The 22,921-nt window shown below is 41.3% G+C and overlaps 2 protein-coding genes across 5 annotated transcripts in view; one reads left to right on the top strand and one right to left on the bottom strand.

The window, feature by feature from the left end:
- dpr11 (defective proboscis extension response 11) overlaps window positions 1-22,921 on the bottom strand; it is a 68,342-nt gene that overhangs the window by 40,794 nt on the left and 4,627 nt on the right. Inside the window, exon 1 of one of the 4 annotated variants that reach the window (XM_017175236.3) lies at window positions 19,219-19,341. The exons of the other annotated variants lie outside the window; for them this stretch is intronic. The gene's annotated coding sequence lies outside the window, so the exon portion shown is untranslated. Of the gene's footprint in view, window positions 1-19,218; window positions 19,342-22,921 lie in introns of those variants that run through there. 4 annotated transcript variants of the gene reach the window in all.
- Window positions 15,151-16,589, top strand: LOC108080484 (uncharacterized). Its single transcript, XM_017175238.3, has 2 exons — window positions 15,151-15,238; window positions 15,368-16,589. Exons 1-2 carry the CDS (start codon window positions 15,231-15,233, stop codon window positions 16,314-16,316), a joined length of 957 nt encoding a protein of 318 aa, XP_017030727.1. The 5' UTR covers window positions 15,151-15,230; the 3' UTR covers window positions 16,317-16,589.

Raw genomic sequence — 22,921 nt, 5'->3', positions numbered from 1 at the left:
CTTGCCTGGTTGCTTGTCGCTCCACTCAGAGAACTCGAAATTCGTTGGCCATTGTCGGGGAAAGGCATGGCTGGAGGAGCATAACTGAGGCCCAAGATGTTGCCCTTAAATGTATGCTATATTTTTTGTTCAAGTGGTAACCGGTGCAGACTATTTCCACTTCACAGGAAAAACAAAGCATTTCGGAATTAAAACTAGTTGCTGAAGCACCGACAACTCTAAGCACTTGTTATTTGTACAAAAAAAAAAATAATTTGAAAATATGTTTTTAAGTAACGCATTCAGCCATAAAATGAAGCTTAATGGAAGTAGTTTGTATTGTTTCCCTCTCAAAGTTACTTCTCTAAGACAGATTAAACGAAAATGTTGTTCTTGACTAAGTAAACTCACTCACTCGGCCTTGTTTTTCAATTTTTATTCAAGTTTTGTACGTTAGTTATGGGGGCCCAACTTAAGTATTGATTAAACACTGACCACTACTCCGAAAAACCAAGAAACAAACTTATATGAAGACTTTATGGCTTTTTTACACACACCCACAAGCGGCGTTTCCGACCACTGAAAGTCATTTCTGCTTTGTTTTGCAGCCAAAATAATATCTGAAGGGTCACTCGAGCACATACAACATACAGCCGACACGGGGCGAAACGGAAACTATTACGACGGGCAGCGAAAAGTCTATAAAAGCAAAGGCAGCCGCCTCTAACGCCTTGAGATCCCCAAACTGCCCAGCACACAAAAAGAAAAAAAAATAACGAAAATCGGAAGAAAGCTAGACCGAAGCACGGAAGGCAGAAAATAAAGTCGGCTATAAAAATCACAGGTTTATATACATTTTTTGAGGGCGGCCAGTTGCGGGCATCGTTATTTTTGTTGCTGCAGTGTTTGTTCGACATCAGAGTTCAAAGTTGTTTTTGGAAGCACTTTTCCCCGCTTTAAACAGCAATTGACTGGCTTTGGCTTCTCCTTTGAAATTTGGAAAACTTCCCAATTTTCGGGGGGGAGGCGAGGCGGATCCAAACGATTACGTCAGCCCAGAGATTTGGCATCTTGTCACTGGCACAATGGAAAGTTAATCAGAAGGAGTGGCAAAGACAGTTGCTAGTTTAATCTCCAATTGAAACTTTGGACATTTCCCAAGCAAGCCCTGCGATCAGCGGAATAAACAAAATTATAAATACGGGCTAAGGAAAAGTTTGAGGAATATCCGGAAAGCCGAGTCCTGTGCCTTTTGCTTTTGCCTCCACAGAACTAAAGTCCCCGGCTCGTGGCATCTTAGATGGCCATCCATAAATCAGTTTACACACACACTCGACTGCCATAAACTTTGATCTGTTAATAAATTGCCTGCACTTAATCATCGCAGGTAGGAGGAAAGTTTCCGTATCATATATACTCGTGTATAAGTTGGAAAAATATCTGCCTCATTTATTCATATGCCAATCTGGGCAAAACTTAAGCAAACAGTTGCAGCCAAGACTTATTACTGCCGCCATGCGGCTGAAAAATTTAATTTATTACTCATACGCCGCGTGGGCAGTTTGCCCGATGGGCGCGCGTCTGTTTAGAGTGGTTCCTGCTCGTTGCGGCCCAACTGGGGGTCGCCAAGGCCCAAACGCAATTAACCCATACGGCCAGAAGCCACTTAGCGAGGTGTGGGATGGAGTTAATCGCCCCAGCGACCGAAACCGGAGCCTCCAGTGTTCCCGCCCTATTTGCGATCCAGGTCGGATGTCCAAATGGCCAGATGGGGTGCCAGCCACATCCGCTATCCTCTACACCGACTTGAGGGTACATCACTGGCATTCTGGGCCAAATTAGGTAAACTAATCAATGCGAGTGCATTGGTTCTTGGACACCTGGCTGCATTAAATTTAATGCCTGTTTTCAGTTGCTGAATTCGCAGCCGCCTGTGCATTACTTGGTCATGTTTTAACAGATGAAACTTAAGCTTTATTTGTCTATTTACCGGAGCAAATAGAGCTCAAGTCAACTGCAACAGCAACAATGGCACCGGTAACTCCAATGGCCCGTTAAGCCGTTGGCAGCGACTACCACTCCAGCTGCATTTGTGTGTGTGCTGATGCAGCAAATTTTCGCATTAATAAATCTTTTGTTTGCTAATAAATTTCTAACAAGCAAACGTCTCTCTTTCCCCGGGCTCGGCTCGCAGCTTGTTTATTTATATGTTTGCTTGGGATCCGTGAGAGTTCTGCTGAAGCCTCCCAATCTAAAGCAAATATTTTCCATAAACAGTGCACACTGGGTAAAGTTTAACAATGTTAACTATCCATATTCATACGTGGTGGTAAAGTGCACTATAACAATTGAAACGAGCAATTTAAAAATACCTACAGTAATATATTAGTGTCCACTCTCATGAGTGTAATCTGTACCTCCTAACCTACTTTAACTTGAACCTAAGTTCAAGGCTTTACCGCACATCCAATCAGTCAATTCCCCGGATATTCCAATTACCTGAATCGAGTTACTTTGGAAAATACTCTCTCTTGTGTTTGGGAAAATTTGAATATTTGCGTCCGAGGACTGCAGCTAGCCAGTGAAGCATTCCCTAGGTGTCTCTAATTGACTGCGGGCCACATGAGGGAGCAACAGGATATTTACATAGAAATCAACCTAGAACGCACTTCAAGGCAATGCCGAGATGGGGGAAAAGTTCAATCATGTAAATGGCCTGTCAACCAACCGAGTTTCGCAGGTAGGGGTAAATCACGGCACACGCAAGAGCTCTCGGCCCCTTCGGGGAGGGAACTGTGGTCCATCTAAATAACTACATACGATTGTCCTTGACCTCCGCTAGAGGACATGTGTCCACTGACGCACGGGACACGTGCAATTTCAGGTGAGCAAAAATTGCCCAGTAAGAGCCAAAAGAGCAGAGAATGAATGTCTGCTTTGTACTGAATGAATTTTTGGGGCCATATGAAATATTTATTAAGCTTTGACCTTTCCTAATGACATACATCACGCACGTTGATGTATTTTGTATATGTATGTGCTCCAGCGAGGAAAACGTATGGTTTGATTATGGTACCGTTATTCAATTAACATTTATAATACAGTGTTATTTAAGCCTATTAAACACAAGGTTATTTAATATTAATACATTTTAACTTGAAGAATAAAATGGAAATAATAAACAGCAAATGAACGAAATTAATTAATAATTATTATAGCTTTGCCAACATCTTCAATAATGCAATAGTCTCAGATAAAATAATAAGCTGATGTATTTATTTCGCTTTATTTTCAATCAAAATCTGCTCTTTGATGGGCATCACCAATGTGTACTATATTTTCGATCTCCATTTGCTGCGTGAAACACAATCAAATCAATTGGCCGGCCAGGGGCTGAAGCAAATCCCAATCGAAATTCATGCGTGCGTATATGGTTCTATATGTTTATACTATTTGTAGATGCATATTTACACACATCTCTATATATGTATATGTACATGCCTGTGGGCCAAATGTGGGCTTCCTCATTGTGTGTGCTTAGTCACATATATTTATACCCTTGCAGGGTATTATAATTTCAGTCAGAAGTTTGCAACGCAGTGAAGGAGACGTTTCCGACCCTATAAAGTATATATATTCTTGATCAGCATCAACAGCCGAGTCGATCTAGCCATGTCCGTCTGTCCGTCTGTCTGTCTGTCCGTCTGTCTGTCTGTCCGTCTGTCTGTCTGTCCGTCTGTCTGTCTGTCCGTCTGTCTGTCTGTCTGTTTCTACGCAAACTAGTCCCTCAGTTTTAAAGCTATCTGAATGAAACTTTGCATATAGTCTTGTATATACTCTCACTGCTATATATGTCGGAACGGGCCGGATCGGACGACTATATCATATAGCTGCCATACAAATGTTCGATAAATTTTTAGAAAAAAAATTATAACTTTGCTGTTTTTCAACATTTTTGCACGATTTTTTATATGTGGCCATTTTATTTTTATTATTTCTGAATTTTGGTAAAAATTTTATGAAAATCGGACGACTATATCTTATAGCTGCCATAGGAACGATCGGGAAATTAATAGGAAAAAAATATAGCTTCGTTGTTTTTCAACGTATTTTTATCTACTCTGAGATATACGCCTTTTTTATTATTCTAGAATTTTGGTATAAATTTCAGAAAAATCGGACAACTATATCATATAGCTGCCATAGAAGCGATCGGTAAATATATAGACTATGTAAAGCTGTGAATGTAAAACTGTAACTGTCAAACTGTGAACATAATAAGTATAGGTAAAATGTAATGAAACTCTGTTTTGTGAGTGTTTTCAGCATTTAAATCCATAATATAAATATCAAAACCAATCTGCAAGGGTATACAAACTTCGGCGTGCCGAAGTTAACTTCCTTTCTTGTTTTGAATATTTTATGACGCAACCGAGCGCGCTGTCACTGCTGTTTAGCCTTCGTCACCCGGCCCCCAACTCTTCGGTCGGCTCAACCCTTGCCCAATAAGTTTAGGGGGACACTTTGTTGTAGGAAATAAAAGTTTAGCTTTTCACACGTGCGCCAGCCACCTCCTTTTTTTTCCTCGTCGCCTCCTCTTTTTCCTGCCAGCGTCCCAGCTGTCAACTCTTTACACAAATTATTAAAACATTTTCCCACGAGTGTCAACACTTTCGCCGGTCGTCATTCCGGCCGCCTGGGAGTCGCCAGATAGATTCACCGACTTGGCGGCAGTGGGACTGCCACCGCAATGAGAGCGCTTTAATATTTAAGGCGAGCTGAAAAATGCAGAAGACAAAGGGCGGAAAGTTCAGCCGTTTCGCGGTTAAGTGTGACAATATTTTATGACGAGTGTTAAGGGTGCTCCAGGGGTGGCTAAATCTTTTCCGTCGATGGGATGCGATGCACATAACCCCGCGACGCCGGCCCGGATTAACCGACTTTGGGGGGGGTGGGCAAGGTTGTAATAAAAGTTAAAGACCCCCGAAATCGGGGCAGTGTGTGCGAAAGTTCGTGTGTATTTAGGTCGCTCCTGGGGGCAGACGGCTTCATTAAGATAAACCAATAGCTGCTAAATTGTTAACATTAGGCATACATAATGAATTACGGCACGGGGCCTGAAAATTTAAGTTAGCTACCCACGAAACAGGAGCAGCGAGTGTACAAGGATCCACCAGGGCCCAGCCCGGTTATCTATGGGCTTGTGGCGGGTGGCCTTTTGGGCTGGGTCCTTGTCTGCTGTTTAGTCATTCGTTTCGCTTGTTAACAATTTCTGTGAAGCAGACAGGCGACAGCCGAGGAGACTTAGGCATTTCACTCAGCTGCACCTTTCCGCCGGGCTTAGCGATGGCTGTGTGTTCAGGCTGAGTGGGGATGACTGGCAGATCCGGATTCGCCCTGCCGTCGCAGCTTAGGTATTCATAATTTAATGCCAACTTACACGATACTTGGCGTCATTTCGCATCGTTTAGCTCAATTTTCGAAGCGCTTGCACAAACAGCCTTTTAATGAATTTCTCTCGATTTATCAGGGCCTGAGTACCTGTGCGAAATTTGGGGCCAACAGGCGTTTTTCCCTTTTCTCCTTTACCCTGGCGTGCAGCGATTTTGGACTTGGCTTTGAACTTGTTAAATTTCCTGCTCAAATATGGGAGGGTTAAAGGTATCTAAGAACTTAGTACTAGAACTTTTGGCTGACTGTAAGACTATAGTCTTATATATAGAGTATACTATATATAGAGTATACTCTCTACTTTTAGAAGCTAATTAATTAGTAGAAAAGTTCTTTAAAAATACAGTTTTATGCCAGACTTTAAGTACTGTTCTTCCAGTTAAATAAATACTACTGAGTATTTTTAAAGCGAAAATCCGTTTAACATTAAGCTTGCGATGCGAACCGCAGGAATCTTGAGGAAGTGACAAGCGTGGGATGGTTTTCATCTCCCATTTCTTGCGGTGTAACTGTCTTGGGCTTCGTCTTGTTTTGCTGTCGCATGTTCATTTGCAGTTTTCGGTTTCTCTTGTCTGGGCCACCTTCAACTTTGCCTCCTTGCGGCCTCCAGAGGTCATGTGCTCTGCCCTCCCCCCTGGTTCCTGCTCCTCCTTTCGCTTTCACATTGTCTTGGCTTAGACAATTTCTGTGTTTTGGCTCCAGGCCACCCACTTTTCCCCCCACCTTCCACCCGCCTTCCCCAGCCACCTTCCGTTTCCCTTTTGGCCGGGCCGCTCTGCTGTTTTGTTGCCTGACTTTTTACATAATTTTGCCGCTTGGCTGGCTTTGTCCTCCTTCTGCTGGCTACTGGCTGTCTTCATCCCCACCACCTCTTGGAGCCCCCGAACCTACTTTTCGCCACTGTCATCCTGTTTGTGTTATCCTATGTGTTATTGGCATTGTTGTTGGCGGCATTCTGTGAATTCGTTGTGGCCATTTCAGCTTGTAATTCACTTAAAACCGCACACAATGACAAAATGTAGCATTTGTTTCGGCCTCCATCTCCCATCTTCCATCTCCATCTAGCAGCTCCATCTAGCCCGGAGCCAAAAACAGAGGCTTTAAATTATGTTATTAAATTTGTTTACCAAGGAATTCCGAGAGAGACCCGCCCGTCTAAACGCAAGTTTGATAAAGTTTCTGCCGGCACTTGACACACAAATCTGTGAAGGCCTCGGTTCGTCCTGGCATAGTTCTGTCCCATTTTAATTAAAGCCAAGTTTCCAGTAAGCCCTCGTCCTAATCGAATTGGGAAGTTCACTGGCAGCTGAGTGGGGAGTGGAGAGTAGCTTGTTGGCTGCCACGCCCCCGCTGAGACGTTAATACCTTAATCCACCCCAAAATCCCGAGCACGCGTTCCGGTGGCGATGATTTCGCTTGATTGCTTCGATTGTTTGCAATTTGCCGCGGCTCTTTCGAGGCTAAGTGCTTCTAAAAACTTGAAACGCGACATGGCTGGAATTGAAAAATAACATTCACCGGGAAAAATAGTCCTCAATTTAAGAAGCCTAATCTGGGATATTTTATGAGTTATGACTTAAAATAGAGTAGGTTTTAATGTATTGTTAAGCTTCGTAAAATTTTTTTGAGTTTGATACATATTCTCCGCTTGAGTTTTCTTTTTTTTCGTGTGGCAATGGTAAAATAACATGGAAATTCTGGGCTCTGGCACGGTTGAACTTTAATTGGCGGGGGCCGCAAGCCCAAAAAAATGTCTCATTTTTCCGCAACATGAAAGCGTCACATTATTTAATAAAAAACTTGCTCCTCCTGCCTGGGGAACAATGCCAGTTCACAGAATGGCGAAACTGAAACGAGGCTCGAGGCGCTATTAAATATTGACGCGCCGCACAAAGGCGGCTAAATGCCACAAAAGAACTCATAATGGCGACTTTGTGCCACTCTAATGCTATTTTATATGCTTTATTAAGGCGCAGTCTAGAGAAGGTAACGGGGGGGGGTAGGGCATGCCGAAGGACAGAGCTGGGGAGACATTCATTTAAGGCGATTTCCCGGGTTGTATAACATCAAACGCAAATTTGCGTCAGGTGAAGCATTAAAATTACCAATTACCGCACAATACACACTCGTTTGGCCACAAAGAGAGAATTAGCCATGGCCAAAATACACCACTAGACAGGGCTTAAGAAATCTCAATTAGGATTAGGCAAACTAGTTACTCCGATTATGCGGAGAATCGACCTAATCAAGCTCAAGAGGCCAGAAAATATATATTATGAGGGAAGCTGGGGAAAGTGATTACCTAAGAGGGGGAAAATATCAAATTACTATAACTTAATCAGATCTTAGGTTCAAAATTTATTCAAAGAACACTAATAAGTTTTCAATGAAAATTTAAATTAAATATTCCCTCTGAATTTTACATAGCTCTTAATTTAATAAAATAAACTTTAAAAGGGTAAAGCTTTCCCTTATATTCTCACAAATCTTCTATATTTTGTTATCTAAAGCTGAATGAAAATAGACTATAAAACCGAGCGAACGCCACCACGAAATGGACCCCGAAAAAAGCGTCAAGAAAAGCCAAGTTTATGACTCACTCTAACCCCAGCCAGACCCCACCTCAACCCCAGAGAAAGTTTCCCGGGACCCAGCATCCTGGGCAAAGCTATGGATACGGATGTATGGACATTATGGTGCGTACGGTCAATTTATTGCGTTCGCGCTTTAGCTGCTCATGCATGGCTGCACATTAAAAAGCAGATTTAATTAACTTTGGCCAAACTTTTATTAATATTGAACGCGTTTATTGTGGGTGGGCCCAGCTGGCGTCGCCCGGTGGGGGTAAAGGGGGCGTTAAATGCGCTAAGCAAGTTTAAGCCGTAATAATAAAAAGTAGCGCACAAGAAAATAAATAAATAAAAGACATACCATCAGCACGCATTACGTACACAATTTACTTTATTGCATAAACTGATTATAGTTTTAATGCCGCACAGTGCGAGACTGGGAAAGCTCGGGTCGCGGTGGGCCGCGGGACAGGAAGCTGGGAAATGCCGCCCGCTCCCTTGGAGACGTTCGACATTCCGGCTGGCGGGCAGGAAAACTTTAATATCCTGACGTTATTATCATTATTAAACTGTGAATGGCATAATAAACGAACAGAGTAACCGCAGCAAGTCGCGCGCAGGGCGCATTCCCGAGTATCTGCGAGTACGATGGATGCCAACAGACACCGCACAGTGGTTGGGCTTGTATGGAGACGCGGCCAAAAATACTTCTAGTTGATTAATCGTTACGAAATTTACACCAAAAATCAAGAAAAATGTTTTAAGTATATCTACAAAAAATTGCCTATATAGCACGTCTACATCATATAGCTGCCATAGAAACAATATGTTAAAAATCAACATTTTGTATGAAAAACTTTTTTGTTTTTCAAAATATCTTAACCAATTTCACAGATTATATGTTTGGTACAAGTTTATGCATTCTTACTAAATTTGGTTAAAATCGGATATCTATATCTTATAGCTCCCATACAAAATTTTAATTAAAACTTTTTTTCCAAGTCAAAAACTAAATTTTTTTATCTCTTAATGACAAAGTTGGTGAAATATAAGTGCCCAGAATTAAAAAAAAAATTATAAATTTATATATTGTGTATTTTATTTGTCTAGCAACAAAAGTACACAGCTAAAGGGGTGTAAGGTTAATTCGGTGCAAAACTGCCCACTTTTCAAAAAAATGTTGTGACGAAACGGCTGAATTTAGCTTAATGAATTAAATACCATAATATAACATATAATATATAATATAATAACACAACATATAAACCATTTTTTTTTTAAATTTGTGTATTAAAAAATATTTACAGGCCTACGACTAATAGCGAATCACTTAAGTCCCACAAAAAAAAAAAGTTTGTTTTCGGTGTACATCCGAACTGTCGACAAAAACATCCGATATCAAAATAATTTATTGCATTCGTTAAAGAATAAGTGCCCCAAGGTACCCAGATGACGTTTTTATTTTTAAAATTCTTTCCCTATTTTTGATCAAAATTATAAATCAACACCCGAATTTTTGCCTAAAAAATTAAGTTAACTTGTTAAAAAAAATATATATTAAAATTAAAAATTTTAAAAAGCTTAACGTGAGTATCTGTGTAGTTAATTTAAAAAGTTATATTCAAAATTTCAAACCGATTGGTTAAGTTGTTTTTAACCCTCTAAGACCCAAGAGTGCCTCAAGGCACTTATTAGATAATTTGTATTATCTAAAAAACTGGGAGCCTTTTAAATTTTTTAATTACACTAGTCAATTCACAATAAACATGTGAACTTATGAGTAGAAGGTTTCAAAGCTCTCTGAAGCTTTATAACAGGACTTTTTTCGTGTTGTTTACATGCAACATGCATTCGCGCGCAAAAATTTTTGTGTGCTTCATATAGTGTTTTTTTGTCTATCAATAAAAGTGAAATATCTTCAAAATCAGCCAAATAAAAATTATTGTTCTAGAAGGTAACATATTAAATAATCCAAATCAAGTTGCATATTTGCAATTTTATAGAAATAGTGCGTTGTAGCAGTGATTTATCTTATTTACCCCTGTTCGATTTACAGGTAAACTACAGTTAGTACACACTTTTTGAGGTCATTTTTGAAATTAAAAGCTACCATTTACCCCAAAAAATATAATTACACTTCGTTTTTTTTAATATTTCTTCGCTTGGGGCTTAGAGGGTTAAGTTATCGTGTACATCCATTTTCAAAATGGCATTTTTCAGGAGAGCGAGTTAAACTTTGGGATACTCATACAACGAACACCAAACGACCTCCGTTCAACTACCCATAACTTTGTCAATTTTTTAATAATCGATGTAAAACTTTCACACAATATTTATAAGATATTAAACCTTTATTTAAAAAAAAAAAAAAAAAATACGAGAAAAAAATATTAAAAACCTTACCCTCACCTGTGTTAGTATTTTTAGGATTATAGACACATAGGCAAATTTCGGCAAAATTTTTTTTCACATTTGTCACCTTAAAAGCTCGACAAACACATTGGCATACATATGAACTGTAGATTTTTGTGGGGTCACAACTATAAATTTACCTAAACATAAAAAATACGTTCAAAATATTGGCAAAAAACATGATTATTTCACATTAATATAATGAAAACAATAATTATTAATATATAAAATTATGTCTCATTTTATAGAAAATACCTTGAACTTCAAAACCCATTACAAAAAATATTAATTTAGACACGTAATAAACGACCGGACCACTTCAAAGTTCGGTTTCGTTGTGAAACATTCGCGATGCGCGTAGCTGCGCTTTGCAAATGAACACGTCTTCACATCTTTAATTCTATTTTTAGAAAGTCCTGTTCGATTTTCAAAAAAATCTGGTATGACACAAGGAAGTTTGGACATTTAAGAGACGATTTTTCTACTTTTCGTACATATTTGTTGAAATAATTTTTTTGATTTTTGGCCTATGGGCGCCACCACTGTGCACCGTGGGCAGCAAATTAAGAGCAAAAGATTAAAATACGAAATAAAAACATATAAATATTTATTATAAAAACAATTGCAAGTTACAAAATACAAATAAAAAGACTTTTAAATAAATTGAAATTAGATAAATATTCTCATTTAAAGAAATCCGTATTGTATATGATTAAGTATAAGAATAAAATTAAAATCTTCTTTAGAAATATTTTACAAGTATAACTTTTACTTAAATTTCTAAACCACTGCACTTCCTTAACCCACTGTTCCTTTGCTCTGGCAGCAAAATGTTGTGTTTACCGTCAACATCCGGCTGAAGTGCAGGCAGCTCTGGGCCAAAGACAATGTGCCCTGTTATCGATGTGCGGCTTGGAGTTATGGCCGCGTAATAATCTATTGAGATGCGTTTTATTGCGCATACGCCGCGTACGCCAAAGCAGTTGGCTGCGGAGACGCAAGCACTTCCATGGCCCCCCAAGCTGCACTTCAGAGTCACATGCAATGCATTAAAAGCCCCTCCGGCATTCACTTAATGGTAAAAAGATTTGGGGCCGACGGTTATCGGGGGAAAACTGTTGCTAATTTCGACTGGCAGACGGCAGATTATAAAGTCTGAGCTGGCAGCAGGAAAGGCGCCTTTCGGCCACAATTCCTTCAGCATTGATTTCGCTTCGCAGCTCGTTTCGTTCGGTCAACATGTGGGACGGCCACTAATTAGTCGTTAATGATGCATTTCCCCAGATTGCATGTCTCGATTATTTCGTTTCAGTTCGTTTGGCTCGGGTTACCCAGGGCAAAAGCACAGAAGCACAAAACACGCACATACTTTCCGAGTTAATCTTGTATCTGGAATCCCGGCAGACACGCAATATGGAAGCCCTGCGGAAAGTCAAAGGCAAACGGAGGATGAAAAATCTTCTTACTCACGCCATGAGTTGAAGTTTTCCCGCTCCGTGATTCCTTTATCCTTATTTACCTTTAAGGAGATAACGTAAGCGGGCGGTGGGGGTTTGAATAAAAATTTGTCTTTGGTATTTCAATTTGCTTTGCATATAATTATTATTGTATTACTCATACGCCCCGTGGGCCACCCACAAACACACACACACACACGCATACAGAGAGGGAATTAGTCTGGCGTGCATGATACAACTTTCTGAAGTTCAGCCAACGGATTTCCATGTAAGTACACAGGCGAAAAATTTGCATAAATCCTGAAAAAATATTTGCATTGCTCAGCTTCCCGTTTCCCATTTTTGTGCAGCATTTAAACCATTCCACATCCCAGGCGTCTGCGGCCATTAATTTGCATTCATGAAATATGGCTCGATGCTGATTTTCGTTTCGAACTGAACATATTTTCGGGCCACCGAAAATGTTCTTAGGGCTCTCGGCTGCCTTCTGTTTGCATTGTTTATGCCATAAGCTGATTAAAAACTCGGTACCCTTCGAGGGCGTGGCTTGTCCTCCTGTATTTCCATCGATGCGTTGGCCTTAAATTCAAATTTAAATATTTATGAAAAATTTATTACGCATCATTTTTGATTATATGGTATACCGAATTCCCGCCTGACCGAGGAAATTGACATCTGGACTTGGCTGTCATTAATTTGCTTCGTTAATGTGAAAGCAAACAAAGGGAAAATAATGGCGCGGAGTCATTATTTTACATTGTAATTAAATTTATGCCACTCCACACACAAGTGTTCTCGATAATGCTTATGCAGAACTCAATTTGTTGTCACATAATTACAAGAAATAACACCGCGGGGCATTATGAGTGTAAACAAGGCGTCACAATTAAAGTCATTAATGTTGCCATAAAAACGTGCAAATTCAATGGGATTTTCACTAAAATCACTCACACTAATTAAAACTGCCCCCTGGCTAATTCCAGCATTATGTGCAAGATTTTATCAGTTCCTGTCATTCACTTGGAAATTCCTCTTATATTCGCCAGCGTACCATTTAGAAGTAGCAAACCTACATAGGTATCTGTGTATTTGTGGTATCTTTGGCCAGGATCTATGCACCTGCCTGTGAAACTCATTCGTTGCTCACTGAACACCAAGCTAATTGATTACAGCAAATTCAATTCGTGCTTAATTAAATTAAAATTTTGATTTTATCAGCACTCTGCCCCGCAGCATATGCTCCATGCCTCGAGGGACGTGTGCTTTAAATGGAAATTTAAATGGATTTCCAGCATAGGCAGAAGTGAACTAGCTGGCTGTGCAATTACCCCACCTAATTAATGATCTGCTATTCCGCAAGGACGTGCCTGATTAAAATTTGTGTGTAGCTAACACATTAATTAAAGTTTCATAAGAGGCGCAAAAAAATGCGAACGAAACAAGGGCGACTATTTAAATATTTATTTCAGTCATTTGTATTGTTGAGCAGACCTCAAAGTCCTGGAGACAGAAAATACCTTTGGCACACAAATTGCATTTGCGTGTCAACCGCAAAGAGGAGCGCTGTCAGGGGGGTGGTGGTGGTGGTGTTACCTGCCCGATGTCTATGTGTGAGTGTGTATCTGAGACATGCGAAGCGTGCGTAAGTCGGCAACATGTAAACGCGTATTAATTAAGCCAAAACAAAGCGCCGCCGCTCAAGAACCAGACGAAATGCGAAGACGACGACGACGACGACGACGACGACGGCGACAAGGACATGCAAAAGGAGTGGCAAGTGGGCGGCGGAAGGTGGACGATGGGGGGTGGGTGGTGGTGGCAAGGAGGCGTGACAAGTCGAGAGCTTGTTCACTGCCATTTTCTCTCCCCTTGTCCACAGGAAATGGAAATGTCCTCATAATACGCCAGACGTGGTACATTTAATTTCTTTTTTGTGCGTGCGACTTCCTTTGACTGATTCTTTTGATTCCATTTATACATTTTAATTATACAACCATCTCACATACTTCTCGCATATCTCTCCTTATTTAATGGGCGTTTTATTTAAACAGCCCCTAATGAACAGGCAATCCCCGCCGCCGCCAGGTGAACAGCCCTCGAAGCCGTCGAGCTGTCGACTTTTCCGGCATTGTCACACCTGTCAGCAGCAGTGGGTCCGAGCTGCCACAAATGTCAATCCCGGCTTTAAACTGGTGCTGAGTGAAGCCAACTCCGAATAGATTTGCATCAGCTTCAAACCAATTAAGATAAAATTCTGGCGCACACTGAACAAAATTATTTGGATAATAAGATAATGCAATTTTTTAAATAAAAGTTAATGCTAACTCAAGAAAAATAGTCATTAAAAATGTCTGAATACTATTAATCAACTTAAGCTCTTAATATTTTAAATTTTTAGCCTCTTTTATTTATAATTTTAACACCTGGTTTTCAATAATTCGTTGAGTGCATAAAATAACGTGCGAATGAGGTCTGTCAGAGGGGTTCCAATTCAATTTCGTGCCCACTTTAATTGCAATTCGTGTTAATTTCGCCGACGAAACTTGGGTTAACAACCACTTGAGGCGGCCAGCTGCCACTTCATCGGTCATTACGGTCTGCCATAAACAAATCAGCAAACAAACTGGCCGCCACCTGCCACCTTCCGACGGCCACGTCACCACTGGACACGCCCACTTTTCGCACAAATTGCACGTTGGGCGCCACGAAAAAAGTTGTGAAATGGAGGAACCGGAAGCGGAAGAGCCGAGCGAAGAAAGCGAAGGGAAACAAAGGAGACAGCAAAAGGAAAATCATTCATTATCATGTCACGTCAATCGAAAAACAATCTAATGACTGCACATGATTTCTATCTCAAATAGGTTCGACACGAGGCTGGAAAAGGGGCAAAAACGGGAAGGAAAAGCGGAAAGGCCGCCTCCACACACACACACACGGTCACAACAACACACTCGAAGAAGTGCTTGAAAAGTTTGCGGCGAAACGTTTATTATGCATTAGCCATGCTTAAATGGTTAAATCAACTGTAAATCTCTCTCTCTGCCCACAATAAGGTCGGGGTGATGGGCGGAGGACGGAGGACGGCCTTCGTTGGGCGGTCAACTGCACAAATCAAGTGTGAACTGTGTGTGCGGATGAGTGTGATTTGATAAATCACTGCGATAGGAAGTCAGGAGGGCGAGGTTTATCGGAAACTAAGATACCATGGATGGGTCGGCTTTTCCAGTTGATTTGGAGTTTGCTAGAATCGAGGTTCAATTTTGGCCAGATTTTAGGGTAAGCTAAGGCGAAACCCAGTAATCCGGGCTATATTAATCAGTCAAGTGTAAGATAATAATAATTTAGCAATTAATAATTAACAATGATCAGGTAATTCTGTCGAATATTTAAATATGATATTACAAAAAATCTTTACTATCAATTTTTAATATATCGACTTTATTTTTAAAAGGTATATCGGAAAAACAATGTTTGTTATATAGTTTTGGGTATTTGCAGAGCCAAAAACACTACCGAGGGAGGAGACAAACTCGCCAACAAGCCGCCCTCCTCTCCGGGTCCCCTGATTGACCATGACTTTATATATTGTCTGAACTGCAGCAGATCACTGGCGGTAAGCCAGCCTTTGGAAGTTGATACGGAGAAGTCGGACAATTCCACGAAGAGTCTTGCAGAATATTCGAAACAACCGCCCAGGCTCACCTGGGCCGAATTAGGTTCCATGGATGTGGATGAGGAGTCGGTACCCGAAGAAGACATTCAGTACCGCTGGAACTCGCCTCGCCTGATGATCCTCTGCGAAGATGGCGACATTAACTGCGCCATGCACTATCTGTGTGAGTCCCTGCACGATCCCTTTGCCAGCAACTCGGTGGCCACTCTTCTGCTGCAGGAATCGCTGCTGGAGGAGTTCATTGATCGTGTGAAGGACCGCTTAGAGCCGCTTAGCTCGCAGATCTCGGGCCACCCAGTCTTCCTGCAAACGCTGCAGCGGTTGGAGCTTCTGCAGGCTAAAACTACAAGGGGGAATCCAAAGAAAGTGCCGCTGAACGAAAGTCCTGTGCTGGTCTACGACCTTAGCCAGCGGTATTTGGGAAAGGGACCTACTGGCGTGATTACGGTCCACACTTTCCGGACCATGCAAGAGGCCATCAAGTTGCAGTCCAAGGAGTCGCTGCCCTTCACTTCGGTCACCATTTGGAACGAGAAACTGGCAGCCGCCTACGAACTGGTGGCGCGATTCAAAATGTTGATCTTCCTGCTGAACTGCTTCTACGTGGACCTCGGCCCAATAAGCATGGCCTTCTCGATGAACCAGAACTCAGTCAAGATTGTGGACGGCTACCACTACGAGACGCTGACCTTTCGAAGCGACCGTAAGGTGATTGTCCATCCCGTTGGCACCATTTGGGCCAACTTGGTCCACGAGCGAGCCCTCAGTTTCTGATCTGTGCCAGCTAGCGAACTCACTTGAACCCAAAACTTTTACCTAGCTGGAAATTTAAATTATTCGTCATTGATCTGAGCCCGTTGGCTAATTGACTTTCCGGCTGGGCAACTCAATTAGCAATTTAATTGCGAAAATAAGTCTGCCCATCCCTGGTGCCTCTGGCCCATCTATCTTCAACTCAACAGGCTTGCCAGGCAATGTAATAATCAATGGAAGTAAAATTGTGAGTGACTCTGTATTGTGAAATTAAAAATTCCTTCTGCGAAGTAACTCGCCCAACGTGCCAATAATTTCAAAAATGTACTTTGCCCCATTGCCACATCCCCCAGGCCTGGCCCCTAACTCCTCCCCGACAGAGCCGGGAGCACAACAAAGGCAACAAAGGCGGTTCGTGATGGCAACAAAATGTTGAGGCTGCCAGGTGGCTTTCAGACGAACGGATCGGGGGGTTGGGTGGGTGGCAGGTGGAATTCCGAAAATGCCATAATTACTCCACTTGCTGCCAGCTCCGGAGATGGACGTCCAGGAGGGTGGTGGTTAGTCGGGGAGGATGGACTCCGGGGCGGTCATATTAGTGGCACATTTCGGCTTGTTGGTTGGCCAAATAATACGGCTGCGGAGTGGGCAACTTTATAATGTACTTCCGTTTGCTTTCATTCACATGGCAGCGAAATATCAAAATATTTGACATTTGCATAAATAACACGATCTCGGGCAGCAAGTTGAAAGGCAAATAAGGCCCGTACTCGGGGCCCCCGGAACCGCACACATATCATGCCTGGAATTGGGCAAATTTAAAAAACCAGCACATGCCGCGGCGGTAAAGCCGAGGCAAATATGCAACGCAGGCAGTGAAAACAAAACCGTGGAATTTCTGCCCCCCGGCCGGAGTCCGTACGCCGGGCTTCACCCTCCTGACTACGGGCTGGTCCGGTGGCTAAGGGCAAATAAGATTTGCGCGGAATTCGGCCGAATTCTGGCGGGAGCGAAGGTCTGGCGCCCGTTGTGGTGCAGTACTATGGTATATCGCATGCCGGCAAAGCACGGCCAGCTCACTAAATAAACAAATTCATAAACAAACAAGTGCGAGAAATATGGGACTTTGGCAAGGGGCCCAGCTTGATACCCTGATGGAGTGATTCAGATAAATTGATCAATCTACAGTGGGAATTATAAAGAAAAAGAAGAGGTAACTAACATTTAATTATAAAATTTTGGGCTTATCACAGCCAAAGGTTAATAGTAAGTTAATATTATGAAATTTGTATTTGTATTATATATTTTTCTATATTCATTCGTAAGAATATTATCGATTTGATCGGGCCTACTCATAAGTTAATCATAAAATCCGAGCTTATAAGTCAAGGTACCCCCTGCTAGGGCATATTGTGCCGCTGCTGAAAAAAAGTAAAGGCAAGGCCGGAAAAACCCCAGCGCGAAATGAAGTTTATTTATCCAGCGAATGGGCAAAAATTAGACGCGGCTGCATGCAAATTGGCAATTAGGAAATCCTTTATTTTATGAATTTTTCGCCAGAGTGCCGATTTCATTTTCTTCATGTTGGCTCGTTCGCTCCGGTTGGGTTTGAAATGCAAATAAATGACTCCACCCCTGGATCCACATCCACATCCCACATCCATTGCCACTTCCAACTCACGGCGTTGAAGCCCCATTTACGGCTTTTATTTGGATGTGTGGTGGGGGCGGTTTCGAGTGGAAAGAGCCGAAAGTGGGTTTCATTTTTCACGCTTTTATTTGGCATTTTATTTTGGTAACATATTTAATTTCATTGCAGGTTTTCGCCCGCGGTAATTTCTGGCATATGAATGCAAATGAATTTCGTTGAGTGGAAGGTTAACTTCTGAAGCTTGTGATGTATACAATTTAAATGGATTGTTATGGGCAAGTTCGAAATGATATTTTTACGCGATTATCCCTGCTGGCAGTGGTGCTCTGCCTTAAATGCCGTAATCAGGGATTTAATGAGTTCCTAAGAGGTTCGCTCTGGTCTTCCGCTCAAATATCAAAATAAACTGGCCACGTATGCTTTGATTTTCCCATTTCGTCCTTGCTTGCCGCGAAAGCAATAACGGACTGGCCGAAAAGCGGATATCTCTTGAAAAATAAATCCGCAAGCGATAAAATTTGGCGTGCGGAAAACTCTCGAGGTTGGCTGGGAAACCGTTATCTCCACTCCAGCTCCGTTCCATTCGATTTTCGCTCCGTTCGCTGGTAATTGCAAAGGTGAGGGCCCAAAAAGGAGAGAAAAAATATCTGAGCTAACAGCAAAAAACAAAGCAAAACAAACAGAACCAAACAAGGGAAAAGCTGAAAAACCCACGGAGAGCGGAATCTCAGTTAAGTTGAAAGATTACATCCTGCTGGATGTTGGGAAAGGACGTGGGGATGGAAGGAAGCCTTAACTAAAAGTCAATTCCCAAATCAGCACAGCAAAATGACTGGGAAAGTAGCTTATTTCAATCGAACGTTTTGGCACAGCTCGTTTTAAATTGTTCAAATCCTTTCATTTTAACGACCTTAAACTTTTCTATTGTCTCTCCTTTGGCCAGTTGGCTCCCTTTTGCTCCTTTTTCGCCCGATTGTTTGGCATTGTTTCATGCAAGTTTGATTTTCAAATCAACTGCAGGTTGCCTCCACCATAATCCTGTCCTGGTCCCCACTTAGTTGCCGTTGTTGCTTGCCCCATTCAGTTGTCAAAATAAAAACCTGGCAACCTGTTGCCACGGAGGATTACTCGTGCGTTGAATGGCCCCCATCTCGGAGAGTCCCGCCCATCCCCGGTTTCCCCGATATAGGAAAAAGTTTTCGCTTTGATATTTGATTTCTGTGCTGGCCTGCAACGGCAGGAATCAGCCAAACGGAAAAAGGTTCAAATTACCGCGAGTTTTTGGCCGTTTTCCGTCTCCGACATTTTCGTCCTTCTGTTGTGATGTATTTTTTTCATTTCTTCGTCTGCTTTTTTGTGTGTTGTTTAGTGTTGTGTGCACTTTACTTTTCGGCTTTGACTTTTATGCCATGCTGGTCTAAGTTTTGACCAAATCACGAACTGCAGGACTCTCAGCCAACCTGATGGTGAAGTAGGGATTGCAAGTTTTGGCAAATAGAATGGAAAATAGGGGCTCATAGTAACCGTATTGAAGTCAGTACATCTCCAAAGGATAGTTTATAGTCCGTTCTTATAAATAATGAAATATATGTTATCCAAAACTATATTCAAATTAGTTCTGTATTAACACAAGTCTTGGATTTAGCAATTTTAATATGTTTAAGATGGTTTTCAAAATACCAATAAAATAATGTTTAATCAGGATTTTTTATGACCTCAGCTCGAAGCTGCTTTTGCAGGATTCCTTCTTTTTAAAAAGCGCCCGCCACTTCGAGCAACGCTCAATATCGATTTAATTAATTTGAGAAACGTTGGGGCTGATTAAATATTAACCCAGCTGACGTACATATTTATGCATGTCGAATGTCGGAATGTTAAAGAGAGTGCCGGTCCTTGTCGAGGGGATCCTGGGGATCCTGCGCTTGTGTGTATCGCATGACAGCCATTAGGAATATTGATTTCCATATCGCAACATTAACCAACGTCAGGAGGCAACAAAAAGTCGCATTCCCGAGCTGCAAAAAAGTGAGTACAGACGGGACACCAACACTCGCACACCCAGACACACACACACATCTAAATACGCTGACGTAATGTGAAAATTATGCGTTGTAATTTGCGCCATCAGAAGGAAACGGAAGACGACGCACTCAAACAAAAAGCGAGGGAATGGAGAGGAGCTTCAAAAGGAAAAAAAAAACAAGCGAGAAGGAAAACAAACGCAGAAATAACACGCAGGATATTCCAGTTCCAGTGCCAAAGCAGATATAGGCGGGCAAACAGACACATTTACATATGCTAAGACGCTCGTGTGTGTGTGTATGCAGATGTGGACATGAAAAATTGGAACACTTTAGCAGTCAAAGCAGATTCACACAGTTCCTATCGACGGAGCTGGGGAAGCCTGAGGACTGAGCCCCAATCCCCTGTTGCTGTGTCCTTGTTGTTTTTTGGCACTTTCTCACCATCGTCCTCTTCATCTTAGCTTTTTTTTCTGGTCCGGAGCCCAAAAGGAAGTTGTAAAAATAAAACATAGCACGTTTACAAGTCCCGAAAAAAACAGAACCGAGAAAATTCTAGAAGTAAGAGGGTTGCGACGTAGAGATACCCGCTAGGTCTAGGAAATCTAATAATATTTACCAAGGAAAGCTGTTGTTTTTAATCTCAACCAGATTTAAATATCCAATCATTTAATAAATCGAATAATAATGATAATAACTTGAGGACCAGCAGTAAAATGAAATAATAAGATATATACCTTGAATATTTTTGGATTATATGTACAGAAAAGACTGTTTTAAAATTAATAAACAATAATATAGTTTCAATCAGCGCTTCTTTGTTTAAAATCACTTCTTAGGAATGCTGTTTGCAATTTATGTAAATCCTTGTCCAACTGCAAAAGTTTTAAAAACTAAACTATATCGATTTCGCTTTTTCAAGTTTGTTACAAAACACACAGGACACTCCCTGCCACTCGTAAAACAAAAACACAATGCAGGGGAAAATGGAAAAGCTGGGTGGGGACCGTCCCCGAAGGCGAAGAAAAATAACTACATGAAAATTTGTGGTCGCTGAAGAATGTGGCAAGCGGAACCCAACGGGGAGGAGCTCAAATTTGCGGGCACTAAACGTGGCATGTGGCGAACTCAGCATCGGCATCAGCATCTCCGGCTCTCAGTATTCGGTATCCAACCTGCGTGTGTAAATGCTGCGAAATAAATTTGTGTCGCTTGCAGCGTTGGCAAAAAAGAAATGGAAATAAAAATGTGTAACAACGGCAGAGAACAAGCAAAGCCTCATAAATGTTTACACCTTGTCTGGGTGGAAATTCAGGCTCAGGTGGGTGGCAACGGGTGGACGGGACGTTTGGGAGCGGGACGGGGTATTTTCCACACGCACAAAACGTGTCAATGACGCAGGTGGAAGAGGTGGTGGAAGGCGCTGATAAACGTCGTTCTAATAATGATAATGGCTGACGATGCATCCTGTTGCACAGTGGAACGGAAATGTGCGGGCCCATAGTAGCTAATGAACTAAGCATCTCTAAAGGGGGTGTTTTACGACCACAGTGAACTCGACTTCCTGGTGCAGGTACAGGTTTTGGTAATAAATAAGGACTTAAACAGACTGAAAATCAGAACTGATTAAAATGTAAGTCTAATATTGAAGTATGTATGATAAGTATGATTTCATAAAATAATATTTAGTTAGTGCTCTCAATCATCAACAAGCAAAACTTACAAAAAAACCTATATAATGTTTTAGTAATTTTCTATAAGGACAGATAAACTAAGAACTCCCAAGAGATAGAAAATCAATGGCCTATCTTATCGGAATGACCCACTGTTCTATATTATTTCAACACACATTTGAATCATTGTTTTTCCCTGCCGGTTCTGTGGCTCTGGGGTTCCCTACAACTTTCTGCTACTCGTATTATGTACTGTGCAGATACAATGGACAGCGAGAGACATTTAAAATTTTCGTCGAGCTGAGTACATAATTTGTTTAATGGTGATTTATTGTCTGGCTGCTGGCGCCTCGCTCTAACAAATGGCAAAAAATTGCAAATTCTTTTTCTTGCCGTTCCTTTTTTTTTACTGACGGGATAAATGTGCATTATTCTTTGTGCTCCACATTCACTCTGTGGATATTCCTTTCACTCGCCTCGACTTTTTATGTGGTCGGTCACATTTCAATTGGCTCGCTTTTGCCTCGTTTGCCGCAACTTTGGCTAATTTTTTCCAGCATTTTATTGTTCAGGTTTTTCGTAAAAGTTTCCATTTTCAGCATCGTTTTTTTCCAGGTTGCACATATTTAATTAAAAGAGTTCTAGCCTCCATGTAATGAGCTTAACTAATTTCCAGTTTTGTTCGACAGCCAAATATGTTGCAACTTGCTCCATGAAAGCAACAGGGAATTGTGTAATGAGTTTCATTAATTAATGTGAAAATTTAAATTATGCAAAACTTGTCATAATCAGTCGAAAAATTTTAGTTAATAGATTTTATGGCTTAGCCAAATAAACCAAAAAATTTATCAAATAATTTTAAAGTGTTCTCTTTTTTTTTGTGAATATTTTAAATTAAGTTTACATCCACTTAAAACTGTTAGCATCCCATTCAAAATAAACAAAAAAGAAAGGCTAGCCAATTATAATTATAAAAAAGTTTGTTCTGATTTTTTGCTTATTAACAAGGTAAACAAAAAAAATAAATAAAAGTAAATAATTCAAAAGCCCACGCATATTGAAATTAAATTTGTTTGGATTTTTGCGCCGCAATTAAAGCAAATGCAACAGCTTGAAAATGAATTTTCGGTCTCGCGGTGTCGGAGCGTACGGAAAATGAAATTAATATTAAACAATGCGTGACATTTTTTGCAACAAAGCCAAGGCAAACGGAACCAGGACCAGGATGCGGAGTCGCAGGATATATGGGACCAGCAACCGCACCTCGTTAAAATTGTATAC

Source organism: Drosophila kikkawai, chromosome 3R (assembly GCF_030179895.1).
Source record: "Drosophila kikkawai strain 14028-0561.14 chromosome 3R, DkikHiC1v2, whole genome shotgun sequence".
NCBI classification, from domain to species: domain Eukaryota; kingdom Metazoa; phylum Arthropoda; class Insecta; order Diptera; family Drosophilidae; genus Drosophila; species Drosophila kikkawai.
This window is presented reverse-complemented; position numbering and strand designations above follow the sequence as displayed.